Source organism: Callithrix jacchus, chromosome 5, assembly GCF_049354715.1.
Source record: "Callithrix jacchus isolate 240 chromosome 5, calJac240_pri, whole genome shotgun sequence".
NCBI classification, from domain to species: domain Eukaryota; kingdom Metazoa; phylum Chordata; class Mammalia; order Primates; family Cebidae; genus Callithrix; species Callithrix jacchus.
In genome coordinates, this window is record NC_133506.1 from 41613010 (window position 1) to 41627153 (window position 14144).

At 43.8% G+C, this 14144-nt stretch overlaps 1 protein-coding gene across 4 annotated transcripts in view; it reads right to left on the bottom strand.

Moving 5' to 3' along the window:
- The window catches only part of ELMO2 (engulfment and cell motility 2), a 40114-nt gene that overhangs the window by 11697 nt on the left and 14273 nt on the right, over positions 1 to 14144 (bottom strand). For 2 of the 4 annotated variants that reach the window (XM_035298747.3, XM_054255412.2), the window contains exons 6-11: positions 10816 to 10997; positions 9139 to 9238; positions 7916 to 8067; positions 4837 to 4915; positions 3638 to 3673; positions 1703 to 1753 (exon numbers count right to left, since the gene is read on the bottom strand). In XM_035298747.3, coding sequence (XP_035154638.2) covers positions 1703 to 1753; positions 3638 to 3673; positions 4837 to 4915; positions 7916 to 8067; positions 9139 to 9238; positions 10816 to 10997 — 600 coding nt within the window. The remainder of the gene's footprint in view (positions 1 to 1702; positions 1754 to 3637; positions 3674 to 4836; positions 4916 to 7915; positions 8068 to 9138; positions 9239 to 10815; positions 10998 to 14144) is intronic. The other 2 variants (XM_035298748.3, XM_054255413.2) reach the window with 1 other exon arrangement.

Here is a 14144-nt window from a genome sequence, read left to right on the forward strand (position 1 = left end):
AGGGCCTTAGCTCTCTGGCTTGACTCAGTGAAATCTCTGGACTTCAGTGACCATGCATTAGCCATTTCCTGCCAGACCATTTAAGTCCTGAGTCCTGATGCTGAACTGCCTTCTATAGTGTAATCTTTACTTGTTCACAAGGTTTGTCCAGAAATGAGCTGAACTTCTAACCTGATTAAAGCAAATAGTAAGTCTCAAACATAATTAAATTTCGCTCAGAAGGGCACTCTCATCCCCAGACATGCAGAAGAGGGTGACCAGGACAGCTGCTCAGGAATGTGTGGGAACCTGTGTACTCCTGTCATTTGTGCGCTTGGGGCCCCTCCTGCCAGGCTGGGAGCTTGGTGTGACCAAGGAAGCAGCCAGCAGGGAGAATCTGGTTCTCCAAGGTAAAGTCTGGCAGACTGTGCATGTTCAAAGCAGCTGACTGCTCAGCTTCACAAGTGCTCAGAGCTCACTTCTTCAGTCCTATCACCTCTGCATCCTGTTCTGCCAATACAAGCAAGTGCTTACTGAGTGCCAGACACCCTGCTAAGCATGACATATACATTAGCTCACTGAGTCTTCATATCCAGGTGAGTCAGTTCAAGTCCAGAGAAGTTATATGAATTGCTCAAGGTCAAAGATTGGAAAATGGCACAGAAGGGGCTCGCTGACTCCAAAGTCCATGTTTAGCTTAAGTCTTACACTTGACTTCTAATTTTTCATGTTATTCCCTTCATTGTGGTCTTCCGGGTTTCCCTTGTTTCTGACAATAGATAAAGTTGCCTCCTTTTCATTCAGATCCTTGTCTCTCCTCCTCCACTCCCACCAGCCCCACCTCTCAACATAGGCCTACTCCACCCCACAGGTGGTACAGGGATTTATACCTCTTCCCTGTCAACTCATGCTCTGTTCTCCTCCCTCAGGCACCCCTCAATAAACACATCTTTCATGTGCTCTTTCTAAAATGCAAATTCGCTTATTTCACCAACTTAATTAAATGCTCTCAGCTGTCCTTAGGAATGAGACTAAGGCCTTTCCTGATCTGGTCCTCACTATGTCTCCTGCTTCCTCACACATTTGTTCCTTGCCCTGTGCCTAATCACATATTCCTTCTGAGTTCCAGCCACCTTCTGGCTGAAATTCTTATTATTCCTGGTCTGTCTACTCATCCCCCAAGGCTCACCTGAAGACATTCCTCTAAAGGTTTCTGGAAACACTCTCCTTCAAGGCAGAACTCACTGCTCCTCCTCCATCCTCTCCCAGACCACAAACCTGGATCACACCACACTATGATCACTAGTCTTTCCTACCAAGCCAGGTCTTTGAGAGCAAATATACTTGCTTACTAATTTCTGTCAGTGCTCTACACAGTTCAGGTTTTTAATTAGTGTTAGCTGGATGAATTACTGTCCCCTTTTGTGCCTATTTTAACATATTCCCTCTGGATAAAAATTCTAGAGTTGCAGGGCAACAAACAGTAGAGCTGGCTTTGGTCCCTCCCTGGAGGCACTGCAATTGCTGGTGAGATGGCCGCCTAGAGGCCACTCTGCTCACAGAGGATTGCAGGAAAAAGCTCTTCAGTTTGAGAGGTATTTACCTATTGATAAGGTTCCTCTGTGTGTCCTCCTCACTCATTAATAATTTCAATAATAATATAACAAGAACAGTAATAATTGCTACTAATAGTAACAAAATACAGCATGTTCTGGGAACTCACATTCAGGATTATAGACCGGAGATGCTTCTGTGCAAATGCATTGGCCATATCCTATGGAGGAAAATAAGCAAATATTAGGCAAGGTGGCAGGCACACACCTGTTACTACTATTGAGAGGAAGGTGATGATGTCTTAATTCTGGGCCTTTTTCACTCTTTTAAATTTTTTCCCTCCCAAATGAAAAGTGGGTGAATGAACGAATATCCACTGACCATCCAATGTATTTTACACTCTGAAACAATCCCTATTTTTGTCAGTGCAAATTAATTCAAATAGGATTCCCCTTCCTAATGGCACAATCAACTGCACTGTCTTCATAGAGATGGACTGCTTGAAGATGAGACGCTTGTGTCACAAGGACATTGCACGTGGACACAGAGCAATGTGATGGTTTCCAAGCCACACGCATCATGCCAGGCAGACCCCACCGCTAAGGGTGGAAGGAACTCTAGTGAAGCACTAACTCCAAACCAGGAAAGGCTTTGGCCCAGTCACCCTCCTCCCACCCTACAGCAGACAGGCTGGGGCGTGGATGTTCTACAATAGCAAGTAGTCTAGGATTCAGTTCTAACTGGCTTAGAGAATGATGGGTCGGGTGCTTTGGGTAATTTTTAATAACAGGCTCAGCTTTTTAATAATATTTGATCCAGATTTTGGCAGTTATGCTTTATTTATTTGGCATACCCAGGAAATAAAGTATCCACATAAATTAATCTTCCAGGGAGCAAAGCTTTAAGGGTTCTCTCAGAACCATTATTTTGACCATTCTTATGCAAATCTTTTAGATATATACATTTCTTTATTTCTAAAGTAACTACAGTGATTATAATTTAATCACTGCTAAGGAGTCGACTTCATCAAAAAGAACATCAGTGATTATTCTGTCTTGTGACACTGTGATACCCTGAGGAGCTATTGAGATGTGAAGCTATTTTCCCATAAACAAATGGTCCTAGATTACAATGGCTTTAATTTTTCTGACAGCATTTCATAATTCTTCTGTCTCTTCCTTCCAATGTCGGCTGTCACTTCTTACTAATGTTAATTATTGTGACTTCATTTTCTAAACTGCTGCCTTCATTTAATTTTATAGAGAATCCTAAATCAATGGGCCTGAGGGAGCTGTCACACCTTTCCTGTGGAATAGTATCTGTGAGCTCTGTGTCATTTTCCTCAGAGCTGAAAGACACCCCTCTCTCACTTCTGCATTTCTAGCCATATTCCAAATGGAACATTAAATTTTACTTTGCATTCACTGAATACATACTGGCTGGCAGAGGATAGTGGCCTAGAAACGTCTATGGTAACTATAGGAGGACGCCTCAGATTAAATCTTGCTGTGGACAACTCACAAAATGGGTAATTGACAGTGGTCTGAAGCTAGAATATAAAGGTCTTAGACCAAAAGCTTCTCTGTGGTGTCAAGGGGAGGCACTTATCCTCTTTCATCTTGTCGCAAAGCTGACCTCTCTAAAGCTTCCTATAACGAAAAAATGAGCAACCAAATACCCTTTTGTTGACTATCAAAACTTTTTCAGATTCCTATGTAGTAAGAGTCCAAAAAGGGCATGGAATACCTTTTCTTTTCTGCTAAAGCAAGTAAGAAGGTGACACATCCATGGTATTGCCTAGATCAAAGTCACAAGCTGTTTCTGAGTCTGATCTTCCCTAGTTGAACCACAGACCCATGCAAAGGCAAGGGACAAAGGAAAGCTGGGTCCACACTCCCTGGGGCAGGTACCCCCTTAATCCTTTCTATGACTCTAAGCTGCAGTACTTCCCTAAGTGTCCCAACAAAGGAGATTCACAGCACACAACCTTTCCCTGGGTCTTGGTATGCCCTGAGTATCTAGATCAGACCATGAGATTCTTGCCCAGCTTTGACTTCCCCACCTGGAAGAGCCGAGGCCCTTTCCACATGGCAGTGCTACTTACAGTGACAGGCAGGTCTAGAGGATTAAGTTGCTTGTCCTGCCGGCAGAAAGCAAAAGCACAGAGAGAAGCAGATGGAATGAGCTTTCAGCTTACATTCAAACAAGGACTGGGAAGATTAACAGAGCCAAGCCATCCAAGAAAGACAAGGACAGACAGAACCACAGATGCTTCTGGTCTTCCCTCTAGAATCTACCAAGAGCTGAGTACATACATCATCCCACTTGGATTTCATCCGACTGAGCCCATGAGATTGTCAGAGAACTAAAACATCTCACTTTTAACACCACTTGGGCTTTTCTCAGAGAAATCTAGAATGTTAATGGTGGAAGGGCTGTCAGAGATCATTTAAACTGGCCCTTTCATTTTCCAGAAGAGAAACTGAGACCCAGAGAGGTTACAAACACTTGCCCAGCCAGCAGCAGGGAGAGTACTTAGTCCCAGGCCCCCTGGCTCTCAGGTCAGTGCTTGCTCCACCCCCGAGCCGATTCTTAGTTTCCTCATTTGTGAAGCAGGGATATTGTTTCTCCTCAGACATCCTTGTGAGGTAAACAAGGCAGATGTTGTTGCTCCCACATGACAGGTAAGTAAACTAAGGTTCACAAAGGCAGAGCTAGTTGTATAATGTCACACAGTTAATGAACAGGGGAAGGAAGATGTTTAGCATCTGCATCAGAGAACCTTTAAACATAAAACTTAGTGTGAAGTCCCTTTCATATTGGACTCCTTGGACTCATGGTACCAACAGGGTCTCCTCTTCCTTATTCTTGATCCTCTAACCCAAGAGTTGGCAAACTATGACCATATTGGGCTTGTTGCCTGTTTTTGTAAATAAAGTTTTACTGGAAGACAGCCATACCCATTCATTTACCTATTGTCTGAGGCTGCTTTTGGCTATCATGGCTAGGCTGAGTAGCTATCACATAGACTGCATGGCCCATAAAGTCAAACATATTTGTTCTCTGGCCTTTGGAAGAAAAAGTTGGAAGGGCCCTGCTCTCATCCAAGACCCAGTTGGTTTCCCCTCATAGTTCTTCCTTGTGTCTTCCTTAGCAAAGCTGCCCTTCTGGGCATCGGACCGGTGGGCCAGGAGGAAGGACTCTTGGGAAAATGGCTGGGTTTGCGATCTCTGCACAGCAAAGAGTACGTGGGGTGAGAATTCTTCTCTCAGAAGAGCCCAGATGAAAAAGGCAGCCACAGACCTGTCGCTTGTCCTCAGGAGCCTTCAGAAAAAGTGCATTAATCAGTGCAATGGCGTAGGTCTGAATCTCCTGGTTGGAGCTGTGTCAGTGGAGAAAGAAGGCAGAGGGAGATTAGAAGATTGAACAGCAAGACGATGCATAGAGGTGGTTTAAAACAATTACTCACAGATTATACACAATTAATGATCTGGAGCTAGGTCTCAAAAGCATTCAAAGTGGGCATGCTCTTGACCCAGCAATTTCACTAATAGGAATTTATCCTAAGACAGTAATCAGAGAGCTATGCAAGATTTACTTACAAGGTGTTTCACTAAAGTACTACTTAAAAAACAATGGAAAGTAATCCAAATGATCACATTAGCCAACTGTTTATATATATGAGAATCTTAAGTAGTTATTAAAACTCAGGTTTTAGGGTAAAGATTCTTTCTTTTTTTTTTTTTTTTTGAGGCGGAGTTTCACTCTTGTTGCCCAGCTGAAGTGCAATGGCATGATCTCAGCTCAATGCAACCTCCACCTCCTGGGTTCAAGTGATTCTCCTGCCTCAGCCTCCTGAGAAGCTGGAATTACAGGCGCCCACCACCATACTCAGCTAATTTTTGTATTTTCTGTAGAGCCAGAGTTTCACCATGTTGGCCAGGCTGATCACGAACTGCTGATCTCAGGTGATCGGCCCACTTTGGCCTCTCAAAGGGCTAGGATTACAGGCATCAGCCACTGCACCTGGCCTAGGGTAAAGCTTCTTAACCTGGGATTCAGGGATGGGCTTAGAGTATCTGTGAACCCAAGGAATGAAACAGAAACTATTCTATGTAGTTTGTTGACTAAGTGACCATTTTTCCAAACTGATGAGAGTATGCTTGTTACCAGATCTTCAAAGGTGTCTAGGTTGCAAAAAAGACTTAGAACTACCCCTTTAGAAAAACCTTTGACATGGAGAAATGTTCAAGATATATTATTCAATTAAAAAAAAACAAGGTACACAGTGTATATAATGAGATCCTAATTTTGTTAAAAATATACACAGAAAAAAAATACTGAAGGGACATTCAATTTAATGTTTAACAGTGGGTATGTCTGGAGGTGAGATAATGGGAAAATAATTTACTTTTTGGGTTTTCCTGTATTTTTAAAGTCTTTGACTATAAACATATTTTATTATGAACAAACAAAATAACTACAGTCATGCTCTGGAATCTTACAATCCTGGTCCTTGACATCTCCACTTGCCATGTTTGGGTGGATTCTGTGGCTCTCTTTCCAGAGGGGCTGATGGGCTTCCTGGTTGGTCACACGGTACCCAGGTAGTCTAACAGAGGGCAGTAAGTGTCCCTCAGCCCAAATAGGAAACCATATAAGTTCTGGTGACAGCTGTGGGCTAAAAGTATTCATGACTGGCCCCTAAGAAATGCCATATTCTCCTATCATCCCTAGGGAGGCAACTGGGGCCACTTTGAATTCAGAGACAAAAAAAGAGAAGTAGATGTGAGGTTACAGGAAAATCAGAATTCTGTCTGGAGTTTATTATGTCCCTCTCACCTTAATCAACCTTGGTGGCTCACTGGGCATGAAAGCTGAGACTAGACCAGGCATGGTGGCTCACACCTGTAGTCCCAGCTACTTAGGAGGCTGGGGTGGGAGGACTGCTTGAGTTCAATAGTTTGAGACCAGCCTGGACAACGCAGTGAGACCCTCTCTCTACAAAAAACAGTAATAATAAAAAAAACTAGCCAGATGTGGTGGAGTGTGTCTGTGATTTCAGCTACTCGGAAGGCTGAGATGGGAAGGATTGCTTGAGCCTGCAATGAGCTATGATCATGCCCCTGCACTCCAGCCTGGGTGACAGAGTGAGACCCTGTCTCAAATAAAAAAGAAGAAAAGAAAAGAAAAGTTGGGCGGGGAGGGGAAGGGAAAAGAAAAGAAAGCTGAGGCTGAAAAGTCCTTAAAAGTGACAAGGAGAAATCAGAGCTACAAAGAAATCACTGTGCCTTCTTTTTGCTTGGATTAGTGGGGAAAAACAAGTTGGTAGCATAGCCGAGTGAAGACAGGGCCATTATAAGCACCCAAATCTGGGAGCTATGACTTCCCAACTAGTGGGAGATTCTGGCAACATCCTGACAATGTCCAAAAAGACAGAAGTGAGGCAGAGTCAGAAGAGAATCAACAGGAGTGTCAACCCTGTTTTGCAAAGTCCAGCTTCTTTACATTGTGTAGGTTGGTTGGAAGTGAAGTAAAAACAATGGAGACAGGAGAAACAGCACTCCAATGGGTTCATCTGTCATATGGTTTTATTATCTGGTAAAATGTTGTAGGATGTGATAAGAGTCTTAACAAGCAAAAGCGAAAAAGCCCGTGAATTGACTGAATACCTAACCCATGCTGGCTACTGTGCTAGACGTTTTTACAATCTCCTTAGATCATCACAGTGTGTGAGGTGAAGATGATTAACCTAGTCTAGAGAGGAAGAAACTGAGGCCAGAAGAGACTAGGTTACTTGCTAATGGCAGAGACCTGGTATGCAGCAGAGCCTGGATTTGAACTGATATTCCAAACTCATGCCCAGTGTGATACTCCTTACAGTCACCCACAGTGCATCGTCAGTTCAGTAAACGTTCATTCAACAAGTACTAATTGAGCCTCTACTTAAATCAAAACAGGGGATATGACAATGATTGGTCTCTGTTTCCAGGGGGCTCTATGTTCAAAATGGGCAACAGATAATAAACACGCAATATTTTACATAACTATCATAGGTACAAACAGAGACTACTGGGCCCATATGGGAGAAAGCATCTAATTTTGTCTGGTACCAGGGTAGTATGGAAAGACTGGGAAAAATCTTCATTTTAACCTAAGGGGCAGAGAGAGTTACAGAGGATTTTAGGCAGGAGCAGGACATGATTAGGTCTGAATGATGGGAGAAATTCTGGCAGGAATGTGGAAGAGGTGATAAATGAATGAACGAGGCAACCAGCAGCTTGGAATATAAGCAAAGCGGAGTAGGATTAGGAGACTTAAAATAAGAGGAGAGAGGAGGACAGACAAGTGAAGGGAGGGAGGTGTAGGGTCTTTTACTCACACCTGGAGGTGTGAGATGAGCTGTCCCACGGTGATTTCCTCAGCTATCTTCTGGTATAGACTCTGGCTGTTCAAGACCATGCTCTCCAGTATGGCCAGGGACCGCTGAAGGATTGACACATCCACCATGGGCTGACTCACGTACCCTGCAATCTAGACCCAGGGATGACACATCAAATTGAGAAGTTCTGGGCCCAAGAAAGACAGAAGTTTAGCCTCTGATGAGAGCTCTTGAAGCTCTTTCTGCTTCACATCTGGGCAGCTGTTGCTAGCTGGATAGAGGTATCTGGTTTGCAGTTACCCTGGCCAATGTGCCAGGGATTCCCTTGGCATGGATGCCTCAATCTCGGGTTATAATATCCACTTAATCATGTTTCCTCAAAATCTAAAAGCTTAATTCTTGTTATCAAAATAAGGGTTCCAGCATGAGAAAGTGGGGTATAAAAAAGAAAAGGATTTTACTGATATTGGGATCTCAGTTTATCTCCATGTATCCTCCCTGATACACATTCTCCCTAAACATACTTAGATTTTGAGAGGTAAAAAGGACCTTCAAGCCTTTTACTCGAATCCTTCTTCTCAATCCCCATGATAGTATCCTTGACACATGGTCATTTTACTTTTTCCAGTGTTGGGGAGTCTCAATGTCCTAAGCCAATATTAGGTGAAGTTCTAGGGCAGCAGATAGAATATTATTCATTGGTTTTACATCAGTTTTCTGAATTGACACTGGTCCTTTGTGTAAGAGAGGGTAAAACCAGCAGTATCCTCTCCTACCCACTGAGCTTAGTCTGACAATCCAAACAGGCTATCTTGCAGATTTGTAAACAGAAGGCAGATTTGCAAATGAAATGCACATTTTTTGTTTTCTTTTGTTTTATTTTTTATCCAAAGAGAAGGGAGAGCTCAAGAAGTCGGTCTGAAGACTCAGGGATAGTACTGGTTGACTGGCTGGCTTTATCCCCAGTCTCCTGGACAATCTAATTCTACTTTGGTCATATTTAGTTCTGACGGTCCAGTTCCATCTCAGTGCAGGCCCTGAGAGTATAACAAAATGCAAATCTTTCAGAAGCCACAGAAGACCAGAGCTTGAGGATGAAAAATCTGGCCTCAGGGAATATAAAGCTGATCTCACCACAATGGCTACATTGCCTGTATCTCCCCTTAAACCCAGTGAACTGGTAGCTGAGGGAAGAGAAAAAGAAAGGATGTTGGAGGCCTCACCTGCTTAATAAAGGTGATTGAAACCATATCCCAGGAGACAATGCCATGGTCCATGAGCTCTAGGAAGGCAGTCAGGGTGAATGCCAGCATCTCACTGTAGCTGAGACACGTGCAACACACACACAAAATAGACAAAGATTCAGATTGGGAAACACAGGTGTGAGGGCAGCCATTAAAAAAGATGAATTTTAACACCTCCATGGGAAATCAGTCAGTACAACTGTAACTTAAGTGCCTGTGTGCACACCTAGCCAGATGTAGAGCAGATTCAGCCCAGGTATCTGTCATCACAAAAAAAAAAAAAAAAAAAATGCTGCTGGGTTATTAGACCTTCCTTCTCCACAGGCTTCATCCCAGAGACACAGAATCACTTATCTATTTCCCAGTGCCAAAGATGACATCGGACCTCTGTCAAACTCCAACGCCTGTTGGGGGAACCTAAGGAAGCGAAGTGCCATGTTAACCTTTAGGCCAAGAGGCAGCAGAGTGCAGGGGATAGGTTCAGTTCCTGTCCACCTTACTAACCAAGCAAATATTATCTTTTCAAAATTCAATTTCTTCCTCTTTAAAATCGAGTTAGTCTCACAGCGTTAACCTCACAGGGTTGTGGAGAGGGCAAGATGATGTATGCAAAGCTCTTATTCTAGTGCTGGTAGAGAATAAGGATTAAAATGTTTTCTCTTTTTTCTCTCCTGCTTATACATTTAATCCTTTATATAGCAGTACAGTACTCTAAAATTAAAACAATATTCCTATTTACAAAGCATGTTCAGACACATTCTCATCAACAATACTTCTCACAATAATACTGCAAGGTAGGTATTATCATCCTCAGGCTAAAGAGAGGGAAACTAAGGCTCCTCTAACCCTGAACTCTCGGGAAACTGGAACTATGTCAGTGCTGACGGCAACTGAAGGCTTCAGGACTTCAGTACAGCTGGAAGATCCAAGATATAAAACAAATATCTATCATTAGTAGATTTGGCTGAAAATTTCAATAGCTGACCTATGGGCCGAGATTTCTGACTCCCTCTTCAGCAACTTAGGCTCCAAGCACCTGTTTATTGACTGCTGCCCACAAGGCATCGCTGCCTACCACATGCCTGTCAACTCTGGGGTATGGTGAAGATGCCTGTGGGTATCACAAAGTTCTGGTCTCCTCCTCCCTATGCAAAAGTGTGACAGGGAGACAGCAAATGGATAGGTTGTAACCTGTGGTAAACACAAGGGAAGGCCTATGTGTGTGGTGGGGGTGGGGGGTGGGAGGTGAATGGAGAGGGAAGGAGCAGGGGATGATTACAAACAGATAGACACCTGGGAGATACTGGACCATCTGCTCCGTAACCCACATCAGACCAAGCATTTCCAGCAATTAACAGGTCTGTCACAACCTGACCGCTCTCCTCCTGACTTCTCTAGCTCCTATTTTTACTCACTTGGCACAGTACTATTTTGTACTACTATTTAATTTGTGAGGGCCCAACTAGACTACAAGATTTAGAACCACAATATGGAATTCTATCTCTCGGTATAAACTCTAGTGCTTGGCACACTGCTCTGTACACAGGTGGTGGTTAATAACCTTCTTATTTAACTCAATGGAAATGAGACTAGGATGCCCTGTGAGATGTTGTAAATGGTTAAAAGTCCTTAGAACGAGACCTTAGTGATACTCACTGGGACAAGAGCTTGGTTCCACTTTCCACAAGCCTCGTCAGTACAACGATGCCATCCATGTTGATGAACTCAGTAGCAAAAGTCACGTCGGCAGAGAGCTTGGCCAGCTCCTTCAGGGCATCCAGCCGGGTCTCCATGTTGGATGACTGGGTCCTCTCCATCAGCTGGCGTGCAGCCCGGGACTAGGAGACCAGGGAAAAGATATGTGCCATCTGCCCCTTGGAGCAGGTTACTCTGGATAGCTCACAGATGTCCTTCTGTGGACATCCAAACCTGAGGCAGAACTAGTTTTTTCACACTGCTTAGGAGTTGCTAAATCAATGTTTATGGTATCAAGCAGGGAGTTACTAGTATGCCAGAACCAATCTGTATCTTTTCTGTACCACTGTGATCTATGGATTAAAAAAATTCCTACTAAGGGAATACCGGAGACATGTGGGAGACCCACTAACAATGACAAGTCACGGAGAAACAGATATTAGTTTAATAGAGGAAGGTTTTCTTTAATTAAAGCTGTCTGGGCCGGGCGCAGTGGCTCATGCCTATAATCCCAGCACTTTGGGAGGCCAAGGTGGGTGGATCACAAGGTCAAGAGATCAGGCCATCCTGGTCAACATGGTGAAACCCCGTCTCTACTGAAAATACAAAAAAAAATTAGCTGGGCATGGTGGCGCACGCCTGTAGTCCTAGTTACTCAGGAGGCTGAGCCAGAATTGCTTGAACCCAGGAGGGGGAGGTTGCGGTGAGCTGAGATCGCACCATTGCACTCCAGCCTGGGTAACAAGAGTGAAACTCCATCTCAGAAAAAAAAAAAAGCTGTCTGGCTGGGTGCAGTGGCTCGTGCCTGTATTCGCAAGGCTTTGGAAGGCCAAGGCCAGAGGACTACTTGAGACCAGGAGTTGGACACCAGCCTGGGCAACAGAGTAAGATCCTGTCTTTACAAAAAATGTTTTTAAATGAGCCAGGTGTAGTGGGGCACACCTGTAGTCCTAGCTACTCAGGAGGCTGAGGTGGGAAAACTGCTTGAGCCCAGGAGTTCAAGGTTACAGAGAGCTAGGACTGTGCCATTGCATTGCAGCCTGGATGATGAGCAAGACTCTTTCTCAAAAGTAAAAAGTAAAATAAAATAAAACTAGCCAGGCGTGGTGGCTCATGCCTGTAATCCCAACACATTGGGAGGCCAAGGCAGGCGGATCGTAAGGTCAGGAGTTTAAGACCAGCCTGGCCAATATGGTGAAAACCCGTCTCTACTAAAAATACAAAAATTAGCCAGGCGTGGTGGCGCACACACATAATCCCAGCTACTCAGGAAGCTGAGGCAGGAGAATCACTTGAACCCAGAAGGCAAAGATTGCAGTGAGCCAAGATTGTGCCACTGCACTCCAGCCTGGGCAACAAAGCGACGCTCCATCTCAAAAAAAAATAAAATAAAATTTATAAAACTGTCAGACAGCAGAAGAGGTTTCTCTTGAGGTATTAAGCTCCCTGTCACCAGAAGCAATCAAGGAGAATCTGGATAACCATCTGTCAAAGATGCTGTAGAAGGGATTCTTGTATTGGGTGAAGAATTTAATCTGATGTCCTCTAAGGTCCCTTTTAATCCTCAAATGTGAAATGTCTGACCATTTTTTTAAAACTTTCTCTCAAAGTCCGTATGATTGTTTGTCAAAGTGGTAGTTCTGGGGAAATACTCCTGGTCTTCTTTCCTTTTTCTCAGTGTTATGCAAGTGACTGGAGCTCAATTCCTGCTGCCACCAAGGAGTCAGGCCTGCTGTCCCTCTCCCCTTTGCCTCTCCTCTTTTACTATTACAAAGCTGGCCCTTCATAGCACAAAGCTCTCTATGATACAGAAGCCCTCACTATCTCTGCAGTGAGAAAATGTGCAGCACAGGAAAAGGTCACAGCATAGAACAATCTGAAGAGCACTGGTCTACATCCCACTTTGAAACTTCCAACTCCAAATATCAACTTTTCTCTTGAGACAGCATTTCTGGGCTGCTGCCTCCTGCTCCAGAGTGATATACTTCTGGGAAAATCAGCTACACTGTGCAAGAGGTCTGTGAAATGTGTCGGCACTTCCATAAAAGTAACTCAAGAGAAACCTCTTCTGCTGTCTAACAGTTTTATAACAGGCTATCATATTAAATTACCAGAGCTTAGGAGGGAAGAATGAAGTCCTTAAGATGAGAAGAGTTCAGGACAAGAGAGGAAGGCAGAAGAACATAATGGAAGGAATATGGGCCTAGAGACAGACAGATCTGGGTCTGAGAGCAGGCTTGGCTACTTTATTAGTTGTGTGACTAACCTCTCCAAGCATTGGTTTCCTTGTCTACAGAATGGCGCTGGCAAGAGTACCTATCTCATGGGATGTTTGTAAAGATTAGATAATTACATAAAGTAGCAAAATACAGGCATTCAGTAAATGTTAGCTGATATCACTTCATACCCCCCCTCCTCTCAGATGAACCAGTCTCTCTCTGCACCATCGTGCCCTTAATAATTTTCTGGCTGCCCTCTACAAACATAACCAAAGGTGCAACCACATTGACTGTCTTCCTCATGGGCCTAGCAGTCAAGGTGATTCCCTCTACCTAGGCTTTGAGTCCTTCCTCTCCTGGTCCAATAAGGTCCTGTTCTACTGAATACCTGCTTTCCTGCACCTTTAACCTTCCTTTCTTCCATCTTAACACATTCTTAAGGGCACATAAAAAACTGCAACAGAAACAATCACCATGAAGGGTCAGAAAGGTGGGGAACTGGGCAGATGGGGACAGGAGTTGGGGGGAGACCTTTCACATCTCTGTGAAAATTTTTCATTTGTGAAACCCATGAATGCTTTACAAAGCATATCTTTTTGACTCCCTGTCCCCTTTAAGTTACCACCTTCTCTGTCTGCTTTCTTTTAAAACCAATCTTCTTGATACAATGGTAGACTCAAAGTCCTTACTTTACCTTTCTTTTACTTGACCCACTTCAATTTGGCCACCTGGCTGCGCCACCGTAAGTTTTTGAGAAGATCACCAGTGTTCTCTTCACCTCCCAAGTCATTAGACAGCTTTTCTGTTCCCAGTTTACTAAATTAAAAATGGCAGACCATACATTCCTCATTCCTGACACTCTCCCTGCCCAAAGCTCCTTAGTCACTTCACCTTCCTGGTGTTCTTTCTACCCTTCTGATTGCTTCCTTAGTGACCTTTAAGGGCTGCTTTTGGAGAAACCAGGGGTCATCCTCCATTCTCCCCTTTCCTTCCACATACAGCATATCACCATACTCATTAAAGGTTACCTCCTAGACATTCTTCATATCCATCTTTTCATCTCCTTTATCA